The 21,056-nt window shown below is 40.7% G+C and overlaps 1 protein-coding gene across 2 annotated transcripts in view; it reads left to right on the forward strand.

Annotated features, from left to right (window-relative positions):
• Positions 1 to 21,056, forward strand: part of LOC144594266 (coiled-coil domain-containing protein 149-like) — a 93,713-nt gene that overhangs the window by 7,467 nt on the left and 65,190 nt on the right. For both annotated transcript variants that reach the window (XM_078400534.1, XM_078400543.1), the window contains exon 2: positions 18,897 to 19,058. In XM_078400534.1, the coding sequence (XP_078256660.1) occupies positions 18,897 to 19,058 (162 nt within the window). The remainder of the gene's footprint in view (positions 1 to 18,896; positions 19,059 to 21,056) is intronic.

Here is a 21,056-nt window from a genome sequence, read left to right on the forward strand (position 1 = left end):
TCAGACCCTCCTGCAAACGTCACATGTAACTCCCCACAGGAACCGTGTTGGGTCAAGCACTTTCAGTGGGTTGAATCGAGCATGATCCGGCCTATTAACTCTCTTTTACTGACCACAGGCATTGCCTGATCTGTCTCTCCAGTGCTTTGTGCTTTGTTTCAGATCACCAGATTCTAAGTACTTTTACAATAATTTTTTTTGGACAACAGCTTCAGTGGAAACACTTGCACCAATTACCAATCTCTAGTTTATTCTTGTCACGTGTACCGAGGTACAGTGAAAAGCTTTTGTTTGTGTATAAGCCAGTGAAGGAAAAGACTAAAGATAGACACAAAATGTTGGAGTAACTCAGCGGGACAGGCAGCATCTCTGGATAGAATATATGGGCGACATTTCGGGTCGAGACCCTTCTTCAGACAGAGAGTCAGGGAGAGGGGACACAGAAATATGGAAGGATAAGGTGTAAAAACGAGATATCAAAAGAGATGGAGATTTAGGAAAATGTAGAATAGATCATTGTTAGCTGGGAGGAGGTGACAACAAAGCAAACAGATAAAATGTAATCTAGGACAGTCAGACTGGTCGGAGAACAAGGAAGATGGAGAGGACGGCAGGGGAAGGGAAAAGACATTCTGGCCTTCCATCACAGTGAGGAGGGGACTGGAGGAGACTCACTGTGATGGATGTTTCTTTTTTTTGTGTGTTGGTTGGGGTTGTGTAATTTGCTTATTTTATTGCTTTTATTGTTGGACTGTGGGTGACTAGTTTTCGTCCAAAAAACGTGTTTTTTGGATGACAAATAAAGATATCTTGAATCTATCTTGAATCTTGAATCTTGATCTTGAGAGCGAAAGCAAGGATTACTTGAAGTTAGAGAAGTCAATATTCATATCGCTGAGCTGTAAGCTGCTTAAGTGAAATATACTATACATGAATACAATCAAGCTGTTCACAGTGCACAGATAAAGGATAAAGGGTAGAACATCTAGTGGGGAAAAAAAGCATTGAGAAGATGAAAATTAGCTGGCTTCTTGATCCGCTATAGTCCTTCTGATGCACGTACTCTCACAGTGCAGTGATATGGATGATTAACTGCAGTGATCATGAAGGAACAGCAATATATCCCCAAGTTAGAATAGTGTGCATCTCTAAGTGAATCTGCAGGCGTTGGTATGGGTGTGAGTCTATTGCCGCTCCTTATGGTGGTGCAGTTGGCAGAATGGGTGGCTCCATGACACGTACTGCAGACGTGATGATTTGGTGGAGGGAATGAGTGTTTCAGTGGTGAATGGGGGCAAGCAGTCGGGCTGCATTGTCATGGATGGTGTCAAGCTTCTTGAGAGTTTTGGAGCCATGCTAATTAAGGCAAATGGAGAGTATTCCATCATACTCTTCATTTGGACCTTCAAAGGTCTTTGAGATCTCAGGAAATGAATAACTCACTGTAGGACCCCCAGCCTTTGACCCATTCTTGCAGCCAAATTATTTATGTGGTTAGTCCAGTTGAATGTTTGTTCATTGGTGATCCTCAGAATAATACAATGATAATGGGATATTTGGCACAGTAAATGCCATCAACTGTCGAGGGTAAGTGGATTACATTTCCCTTGTTGGAGGTGATCACTGCCTGGCACTTGTATTGCACATACGTTACTTGCCTGAATGCTGTCCAGGCCTTGCTGAATGCGGACAAAAATTATATAATTTTCTGAAGAGCTGCTAATTAATTGCGAACATTGGCGAATGTAAATATTTCTGAACGCAAGATGGAAGGAAGGCAATTGATGAAGCAGCTGCAGATGGAGGGACAGGAACACTGTACTGAAAAACTCATACAGAACATTCCAAGGGCTGGGAATAACTTACTTTCAACATCCATAATCGTGAAGTACTACTCCAATCATTAGGATGCTTTCCCCTATATACTGAATGACCTCAGTACCATCAGGAGTCCTTGGTTCTCAGTCTGCCAAATGCTGCCATGATGTCAAGGGCAGTCTCCTCTGCATTTTGACTCTGATCCAATGTTCTGATGAGGGCCTGAGCTAAGTGGCCCTGCAAAAACCAAGTGGGCATTAGACAGCAGGTTATTGGTGAGTCGGTGCCGTCTGATAACATCATGTTTCATTAGTTTGCTGATGATTAAGATAAGAGTGATTGGGGATTGTACTTCTGGAATTTGTAGTTAGGACATAACGGGATTGTTTTAGTATTCTCAGGTATATACCAATGTTATAACTACTTGAGCTAAAAAAGGAGAGATATTGGAGAACTCGGGGGTCAGGCTGCATCTGTGGAGGGAAAGTATATTTCAGGTCGAGACCCTTAAGTCTCCAGTAGCCAGTATAGAGATGGGGAGAGGAGTGAGGCAAAAGCTGGCATGCAATAGGTGGATATAGGTGAGGAGGGCTTGCTACCATAGGAGGTGTAACTTTGAGGAGAGTTTGCAGTGGAGCAATAAAATGGAGATGCAAGGAACTGCAGAAGCTAGAAGCTTGATTGAAACACAAAGTGATGGAGTAACTCAGTGGGTAAAGCAGCATCTTTGGAGGGAATGGACAGGCACCATTTTGTGTCGGGACCCTTCAGTCCAACTTAAGACTTTTTCAGAGTTCAGATTGGGCCCGAACAAGATCTAAAGTATCTTCACTCCATCGCTCCTCACAACAGTTCTCCCTCCGAACACTCCATTCTGCACTCGCCAGCATGCGCCAGTACCTTCTAGCCTCACTGAGTCACTCCTGTAGCTCTGGGCATCGCTCTCCTCTTTGTCAAAACTTTGCTAGTTTGGCATCTTATTTTTAGCTATGGTTGGCACTGTTCCTGGCATATTCTTCTGATCTCTACATTGAGTCAATGTTGATTTGCTGGAATGGGTTAATGGGAGAGTGAGGGCTCTGCCAGGTTTTGTGATGACAGATTGCGGTGGACACATTTTGGCTTCTTCTGACAGTCCCTGAGTGGCTGGATCTTTGACTGATTTCACATTGCTGGAAAAGACAGCCATTTATAAATATTTTTGTTACATGAATCTACAGTTTTCGAATCTGATGTCTTAATAATCAGGTTTCATTCATGATCAACATTGTCAAGAGTGTTTAATTGTCCTATGTACCGACATTTGTACTTGCAGCAGTATAACAGGTCTTAAACACAGTACTCATAGATAACATCGTAAACAAAAAGTTCAATAAATTAAAATCTCCAATATTAGACATTCGGTGTACTTTCTTGGCCATTACTTCATTATGTCTGGTCCAGGACAAATTGCTGATGATATTTACTCCAAGGAACTCTACTTCAGCGCCGTCCGTGTATACCGGGTTATGTGTGTCGTTTCGCTTCCTGAAGTTGATCACAATCTCCTTTGTCTTGCTGACTGAGGGACAGGTTGTTGTCTTGATACCAAGTTACGATGTTCTCGATCCCCTTCCTGTACTCTGTCTCGTCATTGTTTGATATCCAGCCCACTACAGTGGTGTTGTCTGCGAATTTATAAATTGATTTGGATTTGGATTTGGCTGCACAGTCATCGGTGTTTAAGGAGTGAAGAAGGGGGTTGAGATCACATTCTTGCGGGGCACCAGTGTTGAAGATTATCATAGAAGATGATTTGTCACCAATCCACACTGATTGTGGTCTGTTGGGTATGAAGTCGTGGATACAGTTGCAAAGGTCAGTGCTGAGTCCAATTTTCATGAGTTTAGAGATGAGCTTGGATGGAATAATGGTATTTAAGATTCAAGATTTAATTTATTGTCACATGTACCAATTAAGGTATAGTGAAATTTGAGTTACCATACAGCCATACTAAGTGAAAAGCAACATGACACACAGCCACATAAAATAAAATTTAACATAAACATCCACAGATTGTTATCCAGATAGCTGAGGTGAATTCCCTCAGCGAGTAGTGGGGATGGCACTTCACAGTCAGATATTCCAGGTCCAAGGAGCATGAGCTTGCCAGGACAGCCACGTTTGAGCATCACGAGGTAATGATTCGAAAACGGACCTCACAACCTCTAACCTTTATTCACTTTAAGAAGTGTGTTCAATTGATAAAGAAGTCTGGAACTGTCCCCAGTATGAATAAAACATTCTGCATAGATTGTTTTAGATGTTCACCAATTTATAATTTTTTAATGTAGTTTTAAGAACAACTTCTTCCCCATGACATAGTGGGAGAGTCGAGGACTAGAGGTCATAGCCTCAGAATTAAAGGACATTCCTTTTAGGAATGAGCTGAGAAGAAATGTCTTTAGTTAGAGGGTGGTGAATCCGTGGAATTCTTTGTCACAGAATGCTATGGAGGCAAAGTCAGTGGATATATTTAAGGCAGAGATAGATAGATCAGAAACTATGTTACACAGAAACAGAAAAGAGGTGCAGGAGTAGGCCATTCGGCCCTTCGAGCCAGCACCGCCATTAAATGTGATCATGGCTGATCATCCAAAATCAGTACCCCGTTTTTACTTTCTCTCATATCCCTTGATTCCGCTAGCCCTAAGAGCTATATCTAACTCTCTCCTGAAAACATCCAGTGAATTGGCCTTCACTGCCTTCTGTGGCAGAGAATTCCACAGATTCCACAACTCTCTGGGTGAAAAGGTTTTTCCTCATCTCAGTCCTAAATGGCTTACCCCTTATTCTTAAACTGTGACCCTGGTTCTGGACTCCCCCAACATTGGGAACATTTTTCATGCATCTAACCTGTCCAATCCCTTAAAAATGTATATGTTTCTATAAGCACACCTCTCATCCCTCCAAATTCCAGTGAATATATGCCTAGTTAATCCATTCTTTCATCGTATGTCAGTCCCGCCATCCCGGGAATTAACCTGGTGAACCTGATTAGTACAAGTGTCAGAGGTTATGGGGAGAAGTCAGGAGAAATGGGATTAGGAGAGAGGGAGAGATCAGCCATGATTAAATGGCGGAGTAGACTTGATGGGCCGGATGGCCTAATTCTACTCCGATCACTTATGACCTTATGATCCCCTCTGTCACATCTCCATCCTGGAGGTGCTGCAACATACTCTCTCTCTTAACTTCACCTCATTTGGTTATTGTACTTCATTTTTTTTTGCACAACAGATTGCATACGCTGCACCATGCTGCTGATTTTCGTTTTTTGCATTTATTGTTGCATTGGTGTCTTCTGTTTTATCAGCTTCATGTAAACAAGATATTTCATATACCCTTCTGTACATGACATTAAACTCATTTGAATCTGAATCAGAGATTGACACAACTGAGATGTATATATTCCTTCTAAAATAAGTTTTGTGTTATTTAATGAATTAAGATGAGTAAATAAGTATGTTTTAAAAAATCCGAGTCTGGTTTAATGTTATTTTTAAATTGGTGTCATACTTTAGTAGTTTAAGATACATGGTGTCTTTTCTCCTTCTGAGTCATTCCTAAAGCATTGAAGAAGGGTGTGGTGAGATATGTAATTTCATTTTGTTCTTTGCTATGATCGCATATGGCATTTTTTCAATTGTTTCCTATTTCATTGTGGTAGATCATTAAAATCACTGGCACGATTCTGTCCATGATGTACTACCTTGTGGTATTCATTTGGGGTATCTAATTACTGTTGGAGTTGCCCTGGCCTGCAGCTCCAAATGAGTAAGTTCAACTGAGTTACCTTTTAGATTTAAAGTATGTGAGGTAGGTTATAGGACATAAGAACATAGAAAGGTACAGCACAGCAACAGGCCTTCAGCCCACGATACCGATGCCGAAAATGATGTCAAGCTGATGCTAAACATGATGCTAAACAAATCTCATCTGCCTGCACATGATCCACGTGCGTCATATTCTGCACTGTGTATCTTCCCCTATGCTCTTTCTATTACCATTGAGTTTCAACTGATTGTATCTATGAATGGTTTTTCTAATCTGTTTGGATAGCTTGCAAACGAAAGCTTTACACTGCACCTCGGTACATGTGACAATAATAAACCTGAGCCTAAACCTATACCTAATATCCATGTTTCTATCTAAAAACCTTTTAAATATTACTCCTGGCAGTGCGTTCTAGGCCACAACCACTCTCTGTTTATAAAAAAATCTTGCACATCTCCTTTAAACTTTACAGATGATGATACCAAGGGTTTGGAGGGAGTATAAACAGTCCAGTATGTCTTGGCTTGGTGCATACAGTATATAGATGAGATTTCTTTTAAAAAACAGGACAACCTCTGTGGAAGCATTATTTATGTATTTACTCAATAATAGCCTGATATATATTTGGCAAGGTTCTATTTAAAAATACTTTATCTTTTAGGTAGTTTTACTGAGATGGAATTCACAAGCATACAAAACTAAACCTATGTGATCTCTCGGAAAAGGGTTTTTAAATGTAAATTTATTCTTGAAGGCTGAAATGTTTTACTGTGGTTGTTGGTCTGTGAAATAGTATGGAATTGTGCTGTCACGACTTTGGTCGCAAGGTTGCAGAGCTTGTCAGTAACCTTTTCCAAATTTGTTGTAAAAAAAAAAGGCCAGATTATTATAAAGTGTCAACAACATTGCAATGGCAGTGAAGCTGATTGCTGACAAATGCCAGAAACGGCATTTCAATGTCAAACACTATTTGTCAGTGACAAAGCTGTACAAAGTTCCAATGGTACCTAGCATCATATAAATCAAGGACTGAAAAGAGGCTGCTGAACTTGTAATTTCTTGGCTTCCTGTGAAAAGAGCTGTTGTGATTGTGCATTAATCCAAGAACATCAATGATTCTAAGGCCCCCCTCGGTCATGGCTGACCATGGGTGATGCATCCTGGTTGTTGGCTGCTTGCTCCAAATCTCGGCTAGAGCAGCGTCAATGTGTGGTCGGATGTAAGCCTGGGCGATGTCATATGAAGGACAGGCTGTTGCCCATGCAGCAAAGGAACAGCAGAGCCGTTACAGTTTGGCTCCAGCACCGTTGCAGGAGCTGCCAGAACGAGGTTGTAGACAACGACAAACTGCCTTAGGGACTCCGATGCCGGATTTTTCTTGAGGTTTACCCCTGGAGCCTTTTCCATGACTGGATATGGCCACAAGGCAGTGGAGGTTTTAGATCAGAGTTTTTCCTCTCCTAGATAGACTGCCTTCCCAGGCTGACGAGCCTCATCTGTCCGAGACTCGTGGGAGCAGCAGCGTCTACCTTCCCATCTATAGCACCCGCCCACTGCAGCTTTCATCCGCCTTCCCAGCCGTTGTGACGCTCCACTAACGTCAGCCATCATCCTCCGCCTGTTGCAAAGTTGAGGTCTTGGTTGGATTGCTCTTTGTCAGGGACCGCCCCCTCGAACTTACCGCCAAGGGTGACCCTACCAGGAGCATCGCTCCAAACGGCATCGCTGTCAGGATCTCAGGACCACACGAGCTTCTCCACCACGACAAGGTGACAATCAATGGATAAGCCATCAATGATTAAAAAGGCAGGTATTGAAAATAAGCTAAGCGTTTCAATGATCAAAGTGTCCATGACATATACACCCTGATCTCCTCCAACAAGACCATACATCATAGAATCATAGCACATAAGAACCATTGTATTAGCACCAAATCTCCAGGAGAGCAACTCATAGTTCCACTCCTCCATAGCTTCACAAATTTGTCTTCACCATTTATCCAACTCCCTCGAAGTCCACACTGGAACCTGCCTCCACAATATTGCCAGGAGGTGCATCCCTGTTTGTAATCCCATGCTGCCTTTTTTCCCCTCACGTCATTCTTAATTCCCTTGCCCTTTATTTTTTACCTGTGATCTCTAATCTTCAACCCTTCCATCAACAAAAACAGCCTCCCGGTATCAGTTATATCCAGACCTCTCATCTTTTTATATATTTTCTGTCAAGAAATTGGTCCCACCTTCTCTAATCTATCCTTGTAACTGTAACTGTATCCTTGTAACTATTTCAGGAACTATTCTCGTAGATCTTTTCTGAACCGTCTCTCACGCATTCACAAGCTTCTTACAGTGACACAAGCAGAATTGAACACAATCCTTCAGTTGAGAGCAGAGCAATATTTTATTGTGGTGCAGCATAACTTCCCTGCTTTCCTTACTCTGTTGACAGAGGCCAGTATTGCCTTTTGCCCTTTTAACAGGTTTCTCAACTTGCCCGATCACTTTGAATGACTTGTTCATCATTATCACCAGGTCTCATTGCTTCTACACTTCTTGAGAATAGTATCCTTCATTCGATATGTCACTCTACTCTTCCTCCAAGATGTATCATCTCCTATATCTAAGCAATAAACTTTATCTGCCCATTCTACCAACTTGCTTTATCCTGCTGGAGTTTATCACTATCCGTTATGTCAACCGCAACTTTAGAAATTGTGGTTTTCACTCTCAAATCTAGGTCATTAATTAAAATTAAAGGAATGGCCTCAACATTGATTCCAATTGACCACCGTTATTCATCACCAGTCTGAAAAACAACCATTCGCTTAACCTTGTATTGCCTCTTACCTGGGCAACGTTGTATCCATCTTATCTCTGTTGCTTTTAAGCCACATGCTTCAAATTTGCCGATAAGCCTGTTATGTGATACTTTATCAAAAGTACACAGACCGCATCAACTCCATTAACCTCGTCAACTCAACCTGTTACCTTATCAAAAAGTTATATGAAGTTGGTTGAATACGATTTGCCCTTAATAAATTCCATGCTGGCTTGACTTAATTAATTTATTTCCTCTTAATAAATTCCTCCAGGTGACTATAAACCCTGAATTGGATCTAGGTTTCTAAAGTGTTCCCATTACTGACGTTAAACAACTGGCCTGTAGTTCCTGGACTTATCCTTACTTCCCTTTTTGAACAAGGAAGTAATGTTTTCTACTATCTGGCACCATTCCTAAAGCTGAAGAGCCTTGAAATATTATGGTCAGTGCCCCTGCAGATCCAATCAACACATCCCTCTTCTCCATGCAAGACCCTTTTATTATTTATTTACTCATACAATTCTTGGAACTCTCATTTATTTTGGCAGCTAATCTTTTCTCATATCCTCTCTTTGTCTCCCTTATTTTAGTTTTAACTTTCACGTGGACTCTTCTATAATCAACTTGATTCTCGCTGATATTTATAGTCGAACATTTGTCACAAGCAAACATGCTTTTCTTTATCTTCCTCAGTTTCTCTTTAGTCGTCCAGAGAGCTTTGACATTTTTTTAATGTTTTTTCTTTTGCTTCTCATGGAATTGTGCCTCAGGTTATCTGAACTATCTCTTCAGCCCAATTGTCATGCAACAATTTTGCCTGCTGTCCTTTGGTCACAGTATGCCTGTACCAGATCTATTCTCATCCCATTGAAGCTGACCTTCCTCTAATTAATATTCATTATACTTGAATTGATTTTATATAAGAAAAGTCCATGAGCAGAGGTAGGTTTAATGTTATGCCTACTGCATTACAGTTACAGTTTTAATGTGTTAGGAAAACACCTAAGTTTGAGAGACAAGAAATTGCAGACATTAAAATCTTGAGCAAAACACAAGGTGCTGATGGAACTTAGTGGGTCAGGCTGCATCTGTGTAGGGAATGGACGAGTGATGTTTCGGGCTGTGGCCTTCAGTCTGAAGAAGGGTTCCAGCCTGAAATGTTGTCTATTCATTCCCTTCGCAATTGCTGTCTGACCCATTGAGTACCTCCAGCACTTCATGTTTTGCACAATGAAGCTCGTGTTTCCCATGGTGCAAGGGAATATAGGAGGAAGATGTATAATCAGGCCGTTAGATATATATTGGATGTCAGTGGAGGCCTGGGTGCATTCATAATAATTAATTACATTCTTAGAGGGACAGGATTAATAAAAAATGGAGGGACATATTTCCGGTGTGAAAAATGATCTTTGCTTCTTTCATTCTTTGCATTCTTTGCTTGGACAGGAATGGTTTTATTGAGTTTTGCAGAGCCAGACTTGGATACAACTGACAATGGGCAAAGGGAGCATTAATACATCGTTATATATTAATTTGCAGCCACTCCTTATTGGGCCCTTGTTCTTAGTTTTAATTTATCCTGCAATAACATGTGCATTTGTTCAGTTACTCTGATGCCATGCATGTATCCAGGCATGTAGCTCAATTTAAAAACCTTTTGTTTTTTTCAAAGCTTAGGCTTCTTGTACTTTATGTGTAAATGCTTCTGTCTAAATAATGTCTCGGGCAGCACGGTGGTGCAGCGGTAGAGTTGCTGCCTTACAGCGCTTGTAGCGCTGGAGACCCAGGTTCGATCCCAACTGTCTGTACGGAGTTTTTCACAAAATGCTGGAGTAACTCAGCAGGTCAGGCAGCATCTCGGGAGAGAAGGAATGGGTGACGTTTCGGGTCGAGACCCTTCTTCAGACTGATGTCGGGGGTGGGACAAAGGAAGGATATAGGTGGAGACAGGAAGATAGAGGAAGATCTGGGAAGGAGGAGGGGAAGGGAGGGACAGAGGAGCTATCTGAAGTTGGAGAAGTCGACGTTCATACCACCGGGCCCGAAACGTCACCCATTCCTTCTCTCCCGAGATGCTGCCTGACCTGCTGAGTTACTCCAGCATTTTGTGAATAAATCGATTTGTACCAGCATCTGCAATTATTTTCTTATGTCTGTACGGAGTTTGTACATTCTCCCTGAGACGACGTGGGTTTTCTCCGAGATCTTCGGTTTCCTCCCACACTCCAAAGACCTGCAGCTTTGTAGGTTAATTGGGTTGGTATAAATGTACATTTTCCCTGGTGTTTGTAGCAGTGTTAATGTGTGGGAAAGCTGGTCGGCGTGGACTCACGGTGGGCCGAAGGGCCTGTTTCCGCACTGTATCTCTAAAATGAAACTAAGGTAAACTAAATGTGGAAAGACATTTCTGCACCCTAATAGGTGGTAGCATTTTATTTGCATGCAAGCTACCCAGAAGGGTACTCTATTTAAAATACCATCCTGTCCCAGCAGGGTCCTTCAACAGGAGATTTTGATGCAGGTTCCCCTGCAACACTGATGTTATCACATATATCACTGACTCAGAAGTCATGTTGGTCTTGCAAGGTTGTCTCACATTAGTTCCCTGTCAAATTTCTCATTTTATTTGTTTTGAGTTGGAATTGGTAGGAGATACAATTACTTTGGGTTAAATCAATTTTAATTTGGAAAAAAAAGCAGTATTTTAAGATACAATTTCTAGGTAATATTTACCGACACTGCTGTAGTAAATGTAGATCAGTTATTGAGTGATCATTGAAAAGTTAAGACGTGGGCTTGCTCTTTTCTGAAGATCAAAATGATCAGCACATTTTACTACCCAGTGGTATTTAAATTTTGTCTACCCTTATTATCTGCTGCATGAATTATAGTGCAACATTGATAAAGTCCAAACATATGTTCCATATTTATTAACAGAAATACTTTCTCCAGTTATTTTTTGATAAATGCTGCTAAAAGATATGTTTTGGGAATAAAAATATTGCCAAATATACAAAATGTTTCTGTCGCAGAAATGCTGTTTAAAACATTTTAAGTCTGATTGTTGTAGGACTATTATTTTGCAGTATAGATATTGACTATACATATTTATCTCAAATACATATTTATTTTGAAAAAATTCTACCCATCGAGTTATTCAAGTTTATTGCTTTCCAGAACACTTAGATATGATGGAGCTTCATGTTTCTATGATAAATTGGGGTTGTTTGAACAAATGCTTTCTGTAATCTGTGAGTCTGAAGGTCTGTGGGCTCAGAATTTGAGCTGGGTGCCCATTTAATTTCTTTGTCAATCTCCCTCAGGTGTGCAGTTAACAAATGCACAGATCTATATACATGACTGCTAAACCTGTTTAGACCTCTTCTCCTTCCTGTATTTTGGCATTTACCCCAATCTGTCCTTTTCTAGTCCATATAGCTAGTTTTCATTGGCATAATCTACTGATAATACTTTATGATGTTTTGCTTCCCTCGGCATTGCCTACAGTGCCTCACACAGTTATGCCGTTACCTGAGCAGTTTATGAATATGGTGAATAATTGCAAACACATTGCAAGGTCTTGCATTATTACCCTGTCCAGTAATTTAATCATCTCCTCCAAAATTCAATCTTCGTATGCGTGACCTACTCTTTTACAGATTCATTCTGACGGTCTCTGATAAGGTGAATATTTTCATGGTAGGTCACTTTGGATTTAGTTATGGATTCCAGTTATTTCCGAGGAACTGATGATTAACTGATTAGCTAGCACATCAAATGTGCAGTTGTCCAATCTAAAGTTTTGAATCAAGAGAAGTTTGGAAGATTATAATTAAGGTATCTATAACTTTCTCATACATCCTCTAAAACCATGGGAGGAATTCATCTTCTCCAGGGGATGTGTCATTCTAGTTATTTTATCGTGGTAAAATCTACAATTCTTTATGTGATTCAATTGGAATAATCAACATGCTGTTTTCAGTAAAATAATTAATCATATGTACTATTTTCATTTGCAATTTCATTGTTATCCCTTGTGAATTTCTTTACATAATCCTTTTTTGTATCTTTTGCCATTTGTTTTTTACCTTTCTTTGTATCTTTCTTTACTGTGGAAAACAATAAAATTCCATGCATTGCAGAATCATTGAAATGTGCCGCATCAGAATGGGCCCTTTCAGCCCACCTCGTCTTTGCTGACCATGAAGCCAGTCTATGATCATCCCATTTGCCTGCACTATATCCATATTCCTCGATGCCTTTCCTATCTCAATACTTGTCCAAATCTATATACCAAAACTCGTTTGTTTGTTTGTTCCTGAACTACAGCCAAAACAGTACACGATAGCATGACAATTTTAGGCCCACCTTACTCACCACTTACTTACTTTGGTGCTAATGAAAGAAGTTTCATTGAAATCGGTGTTATATTTTTTAAGTTATTCACATTTTAAAGTTAAAATCTATCTCCTAGGGAGGGAGGGGAGTGGAGGGAGGGGGGGAGGGAGGGAGGGAGGGAGGGGGAGGGACGGGGAGGGACAGGGAGGAGGGAGGATAAGGGGGGTTGAGGGGGATGGATTAGGGGGAGGGGAGGAGGAGAGGAGGGGAGGGAGGACGGAGGGGGGAAGGGGGGAGGGGAGGGGGGGGAGAGAGGAGGGGGGCAGGAGAGGGCGCTGCACCAATGCAGGCGAGGTTTGGGCCCAATGGGACCAAAGCTATAGAACTATGGAGATAGGAAGCATTAATACAGACAAGAACCAGTCTTCAATATACAAAACGTGTTGTAATTGCAAACAGCAATGAGTTGGAACTTACAAGGACAACTTTGTAAACAAAACAATACTGTCTACAGAGCACAGTCTCCCTTCTCACAGCAGGAGACTGCTCAAGAGATATAGTTTGTAAAATGACATGTGTATGAGACATCATGTGCATCTGCCAAATGTAATGACAATGGCGTATGTTAATTGGTCTATATCAAACCTGCACCCTCAGTTAAATTATAAGAAAATAACTGCAGATGCTGGTACAAATCGATTTATTCACAAAATGCTGGAGTAACTCAGCAGGTCAGGCAGCATCTCGGGAGAGAAGGAATGGGTGACGTTTCGGGTCGAGACCCTTCTTCAGACTGATGTCAGGGGGGCGGGACAAAGGAAGGATATAGGTGGAGACAGAAAGATAGAGGGAGATCTGGGAAGGGGGAGGGGAAGGGAGGGACAGAGGGACTATCTAAAGTTGGAGAAGTCGACGTTCATACATCCTCTGTCATAGTCCCTCTGTCCCTCCCTTCCCCTCCCCCTTGGTGCTTGGGGGTGTCTCTCAGTTATGATGTGCCACCATGGAGGTGTCTCTCAGTTATGATGTGCACCACAGTCAGAATGTAACAATGGAATCATTTGTGAAACGTAAAATATTGAAATAAACAGCGTCATTGTGACGATTGAAATTGACTCGAATCACCTGCTATTGTCTTTGATCTTAAACGTATAAAAATGTGGTGCACTTTGAGTTCGAGAGATGCTACTGAGTGGGCCTCCGTAAAAGTGTCTGATTGTCGTGATGAATGAAGACTTTCCACATCTACCAGTTGCTATAGTCTCTCAAATGACTTAGTCAAAGTCACAACACTCACTATTATATGAAATCCTTTCTGCAATGTGGCAACTAGAACTGTTAAAAATACTCCAAATGCAATCTAACCAATGTTTTCTTCAATTGCAACATGATGGCCCAAGTCTTTTACTCAATACCTCAGCCTTTGAAGGCAGCTATACCAAATGTCTTCTTCACGACCCCATCTGCCTGCGTCATCATGTCAGTGAGTAATGGACTTGCACCCCGAGGTCCCTGTGTACATAACACATTTACTGCCATTTATTCTATATGTTCTTCCAGAATTTGACTTCCCAAAGTACATTGCTTCACATTTGTCTGGATTTAATTCCTACTGCCACTGCTCTACTCAACTTTCCAGCTGTTCCGTAGTCTGCTGTATGCTTAAACAACCTATTTGGCAATCTACGCCTCCACCAATATCCACGTAACTTGCAAACTTACGATCAAACCACCTACATTCTCATCCAAGTCATATGTAACAAACAATAAAGATCCCAGCACAAATCCTTGTGGCCCACCACTTGTTAGAGTCGTACCATCAGCAAAACACCCATCCACTTTGGCCTCTTACCAACAAGCAAATATTGGATCCAGTTTCCAATACAACTTGGATATTGTATGCCTTAACCTTTGGGATCGGTACCATGCAATATCTTGTTGAAAGCTCAGTGAGGTCCTTGTAAACAACATCTACCTTTTAGTGCCCTCATCAAGTTTCTTATTGATCAAATATATATTTATATATTTAAATAATTAGTATTTGTTAAGAAACAGCAGTGAAGATGTTAATGGGCTGCATCTTAGTGTCTTACACGGAGTAGCTGTAAAAATAGGTGTCATTGGTTTTGAATTTCAGACACCTCCATAATTTTGAATCGTTACCATCATTTTAAAGGGATTAAACTTGAGTACGATGAAATGAGGGAGTGAAAAATTGGTGAACTACAGAGCAGGTAGCCTGACATAAGTAGAGGGAATGCTGCAATCAAATTTTAGAAGTAAAGCACCCAGGCCATTTGAAAAATAGTTGCATCATGGTTGAAGAGTGAATGCAGATGGATTTTTAAAAAAAATCTGAAGTTGTAATTTCAGAATAGATAAGGGGGAAATGATAGAAGTAGAAGTATTTGAATTTTTTTAAAGCATTTATTGAGGCACTGTACCAGAAATTATGGCTCGTGCAATGGCATGCATTAAGGATTAATTGACATGCTAAAAGTTAAATTATTTTTCATTGTCAGGTTTTAACCTATGAGGTAGAAAGGATCAATGCTTGGGCATCAGTTGCTTGCAATCTAAGTCAATGACAGAGACAAGGTGAATTGATTGTAAAGCATGCAAAGCTGGGTAGAAGAGAAAGAATTGAGGCTGGAAAGGAATGTGAAAACTTTAAATGCATGTGCAAGACTGGTGGGTGGAGTACAAAATGTATAAAGCTTTGATAAGATCACACTTTGGGTATAATGTACAGTTCTCAGTTCTGATACCCTTACTTAAAGAAGAGTACATTGGCTTTAGAAGGTGTCTGGTGAAGCTTCATGAGACTTTTGTGGGATGAAGAGAATTATCCTTTGAGGCTGTCTAGACAAGGTCTATATTCTCTACATAAGTAAAAGAACAGAGGGTGATAGAGCACTGTACAGAATTCTTGTGATTTGTCAGGGTAGAGGTTGAGGAGTCCAGAGCAGAGTTTCCCAAACTTTTCTTTATGGCAAAAGCCTTCCAGATTTACCAGCTTCCAGGTATCTGATGAGCCGACATTTTATATTTTAACTTCATAAATTATCATCTGCCTGTCACCAGAAGAACCATCTTCCTCTGTCCTCTGTACAAACATTACCCTCCCATGCCACCATTTCTCTATCCACCAACATTACACAATTTCTCACGTTTACCCTGTAGAAACATCACGTGTATCCTGAGAGCACTCCAGTGCAGTTTGGGAATCCTTTTTAGATAAGTCATCATTACAGAGCAAGAGGTGAGATATTAAGCACAGAGTTGAAGAAATTCCTCATCCCGAGGGGTCGTAGATGTTTGGCTGTTGAGTATATTTCAAGGCCACGATCAATTATTTTTTAAATACCAAGGACTTCAGGGGATGTGGGGGAAAGTGAGGAAAAGTGGAAGATGGAAGTCAGAGTTGGTGCAAGATCAGAGGTGATCTTATTGAATGGCAAAGTATTCACGAATGGCTGAATGAGCCACTCGTGGTCCCATTTCGACCGTTCTTATTGATCAAATAGATGACAGCTGAATCACAATAATGTCAACAGTGTACTGGAGCTATTCAGTATGCCTGCACGCATCACCATATTGTATAATATCTAATCAGCCAAGCTTTGTGAGTATAGATTTTTTTTGCTGTCTTGGCCCTCTGTCTAAATTAACTTTATAACCGTGTAGAAATGGTAATGAGACTCTGTTACAGTGGTTGGTCAAGTAAATTGATGTTCATTAAATAGAATGTTTTACTGTGTTTGAATAAAGAATTATGGATATGCAGGAGTGATTGCAACGCAGGAATCCCATCAAAACTCTTCTGATGTTTCCTTGAAGCAGGAGTTTGAAGCTTGAATGGGTTTTAGCCTTCATTTTGAACCCCATGATTTTCCATTGTTATTCCGTTGTACGAGCAGACACCAGATGGAATGAGGCTGCTGGCTTCGACATCCACTGGGGGCATGACGATTTCACAGTCGGGAATTAATTACTCGAGGCTTATCACGGAATGATCAAGAATTAATGAACACAATTTATTACAGTAGTTGTATTGTGTGAATTGAAAGAGTCAGTGGATGTCATTCGCCAATTTTCAGTCTTGCTAATCTGCAATTGAAAAATATCAACCCTCTGACTTTTGACACAAGGATTTTAATTCAGTGAAATCTCCTGTACATTTTTCTCCAATATTTGAAAACAAGAGTAGTCTAAATGAACTCTATACCAGCAGGAGATTTTAAACTAGTATGAGTTATAGAGTCTTAGAGCGTGGAAACAGGCCCTTCGGCGCAACTAGCCCACTCCGACCAACATGCCCCATCTACACGAGTCCCACCTGCTCGCGCTTGGCCCATAACCCTCTACACCTGTCCTATTCATCTTCCTGTCCAATTGTCCATTAAATGTTATGATGGAACCTGCCTCAACTACCTCCTCCAGTAGCCCATTCCATACACCCACCACCCTTTGTGAATAAAGTTACCCCTCAGGTTCCTATTAAATCTTTCCCCCCTCACATTAAACCTATGTCCTCTGGTTCTCGATTACCCAACACTGGCAAAAGACTGTGCATTTACCTGGTCTATTCTGGTTATATAGTCCTTGAGATATTGTGGATGAAAAACCAAACACACAACCACTGTATCTGCAGCCTGACAGGGTCTAAAATTGACATGAAATTTAGGCTGAATTTCAACCTTATGTGTGAGATTTTGTGTGCTTTGTAAGGATCACAGTGCCAGATCTGATGATTGTAAGGCCAAGTTCGTAGGTGGGTTTGTGGGGACTTTGATCAAAGAAAGTCCTTCTTCCCCTGTGTAGTTGAGGAGGGATGTACATGGTCCAGCGGTGGTCAGGCCGGCCTGGGTACTCGGAAAGTAAAATTAAAATAATTGTGACCACTCACCATTCCCTGCTTCTTTCAAGGTGGTGGAGGGAACAGGTGTTAGAGTCTTTACAGACAAGAATCCTGCACTGCCAAATTCTCTTCCTTCCCACCAGTATGTTTCCAACTTTAGAAGGGCAGGCATTCCCAGTCATTGGCATAGGAATCAAGAAATGGGCGGCACGGTAGCGCAGCGGTAGAGTTGCTGCTTTACAGCGAATGCAGCGCCGGAGACTCAGGTTCGATCCTGACTACGGGTGCTGTACTGTAAGGAGTTTGTACGTTCTCCCCGTGACCTGCGTGGGTTTTCTCCGAGATCTTCGGTTTCCTCCCACACTCCAAAGACGTACAGGTATGTAGGTTAATTGGCTGGGTAAATGTAAAAATTGTCCCTAGTGGGTGTAGGATAGTGTTAATGTACGGGGATCGCTGGGCGGCACGGACTTGGAGGGCCGAAAAGGCCTGTTTCCGGCTGTATATATATGATGATGATATGATCCCTTGAAATTGCTCCCTCGTGACCTGGAGAATATTCAATTTGTTTAATGGAAACATTAGTGGGTACATTCCAACATTTAGCTCTGATGTGCATTAACCGCCTATCATCTGTCTCTAGATGTTTTGTACGTATGTGCTGAAGGCTTCGTTGATACTAAGTGCATTTGATTTTCTGTGAGCACCGGTTTCAGGAATAGAAATGCGGGCAAGTGTTGCAGCATTTGACGAAAATGTACGAGGATAATATTTCAAAAGTGCAGCACAGTGGCACATCAGGTAGAGCTGCTGCTTCACAGCTCCAGAAACCCGGGTTCAATCCTGACCACTCGTGCTGTTTGTGTAAAATGTGAATGTTCTGTCTGTAACCGTGTCGGTGTCCTCCAGGTGCTCTAGTTTCATCCCATATCCCAAATATGTATGGGTTTGTACGTAAATTGACCTCTTGTAAAAATGCCCCTGATGTGTCGCGAATGGATGAGATGGTGGGATAATGGTGAATGGATGTGTGAATAATGGTGAATGATTAGTGTGGACTCGATGGGCCGAAGGGCCTACATCTATGTTGTATGTTTAAACTAAACAAAATATTTTAGTAGATAAAATAAGCTGCTTGTGGTAAGTTCAAGAGTGAGAATTACTGCTTCTTTTGTAAACCTGAAATTTGATGATTTTTTTGTCCTTGACTTGGCCTAACTTCAAAAAATTTCTTCTGCCTCAGTATTTGATATGCAAAAGGAAGCTGGAGAGTAAGAAGGAAGCTCTATTGATTCTCTCCAAGGAACTTGATACGTATCAACAGGAACGGGATCAGTACAAACTAATGGCTAACCAGCTAAGGGAACGCCATCAATCACTGAAGAAAAAGTACCGGGAACTCATGGTAAGTTCCTATTTAAATATGCAAAAACTTCCTTACCAGACAGCATATTTTAATAAACTGCCTTTTGAAGTGTTTTCACTTTTTATGCCCAGACGTTATGTAACTTCATGAAGTTTTGAAGTTATGTAATTTGGCAAATGGAACAAAGAGGTTTAAGCCCTTTTTTCATAAACCTAATAAGCCTGTTTTATACTGGAAATAATATGGAGCTTTTTATGAATATATTTAATGCCTGTAAAATATATTATCTTATTGTTCGTGTGAATTAATCCCATTTTTTACCAAACCACATCATTCGCAAGATCCACCGATAAATTCTCCCATGGTTCATTCTCCATGCATGCTAAGCATTTAGGGTGAGGAGGGGGGGTAATGTTTGATAGCTAAAAAATATTGATTCATGCTTCATCATAATAATCCTTCTCTTTAAAGCATAAACATTGTTCTAATTTCCCCTTAGTTTGTTTAAAAGCACAGTATTAACAATAATTCACATTCTCCTTACTGTGTTCAGTTTTTTAAAAAACTGAATAAAAATGAATTGAGGAATATCCATTCAATCCTCTTTAACAGTCAGTGGGTTCTAATTACATACTCAAATCAACTCCCTTAATCTTCTGAGATCGGTTCTCTACTTCTAGAGAGTAAAATAAAAAGCAAACTGCTGTAGAATATGTAATCTTGTGCCCTACGCTATATCCTAGACTAATTGTTTTTCTTGATGCATTTTTAATATCACAGCAGTCTTCAAATTATATTCCATGTAGTATTTTGTTGACTGATCTAACATGGAAGGTATTTTTCATCACTGTGAGGGGAAGATAATGTGTAATCTTGTTTTACTGTGGACTGAATGTTTTGGGGTTATACACAACAGCTTAAGCATCATTAGATTTGACTTGTAAATCTCTGGTGGAGGTTGTTGAAAAGCCAGGATGAAGCTAGGTGGTTTGGGATAATTAACAATCCAAATAATTTATTCACAAAATGCTGGAGTAACTCAGCAGGTCAGGCAGCATCTCAGGAGAGAAGGAATGGGAGGCAGCATCTCCTGAGATGCTGCCTGACCTGCTGAGTTACTCCAGCATTTTGTGAATAAATACCTTCGATTTGTACCAGCATCTGCAGTTATTTTTTTACACTTAACAATCCAAATAAAGTCCATTGTAGTCCATGGTTTCACCTGCAAATTACACACTGCAACATAAATGTGGCCTATATTTGGAAATATAGCTTTACATTTAGAGATACAGCGCGGTAACAGGTCCTTCGACCCCTCAAGTGCGCACCAACCAATGTACACTAGTGCTATCCTACACACTAGGGACAATTTACAGAGGCCAATTAACCTACAGATCTGCACGTCTTTGGGTTGTGGGAGGAAACCAGAGCACCCAGAGAAAACCCATGTGGTCACAGGGAGACTTGCAAAATTACCTGTAGGTGCTTTCTTGTTGAACTGCTCTATTGTGCCGCTCTAAATGGTTAAGTCTAGAGTTCAACGCAGGTTCCTATATTTAATATTTACAATTTTTTAATGCATTCTCACCTATTTCATCATCTTTACTTAGACATTCCAGTGGACCAGTCTGTTTATATTTGACCAAATCAAAATTGATGACTTATTTGAGCTAATGGACGCATTCAATATCGTAACTGGGGTGTTATTGGTCTAAACATCGGTTGCATAAGCTTGTTTTTGGTGTCATACAATTGGAAATTGACTTTAGACGAAGTGAAATGCCATAAAAAAACTCTTTCCTGGTTGTTTCCAATTTTATCATATCACTCTGGACATTCATCCAGGTACTATCGAAAGTGATTCATCCTTGCGTGTCTAGTGCCAATTCAGTGTCAGCTTTTTCCACTCCCTCATCTTCATTCCACCTGAACCCAGGCTGGTTTTATCATGGAAAATCAGCTCGATCTGGAGAGCTATTTTGTTGCTTTCAGCCTTGACCTTAATTACAGTGTCAATTGTAATTGTATTCAATAATT

Source organism: Rhinoraja longicauda, chromosome 1 (genome assembly GCF_053455715.1).
Source record: "Rhinoraja longicauda isolate Sanriku21f chromosome 1, sRhiLon1.1, whole genome shotgun sequence".
In the NCBI taxonomy this organism is placed as follows: Eukaryota; Metazoa; Chordata; class Chondrichthyes; order Rajiformes; family Arhynchobatidae; genus Rhinoraja; species Rhinoraja longicauda.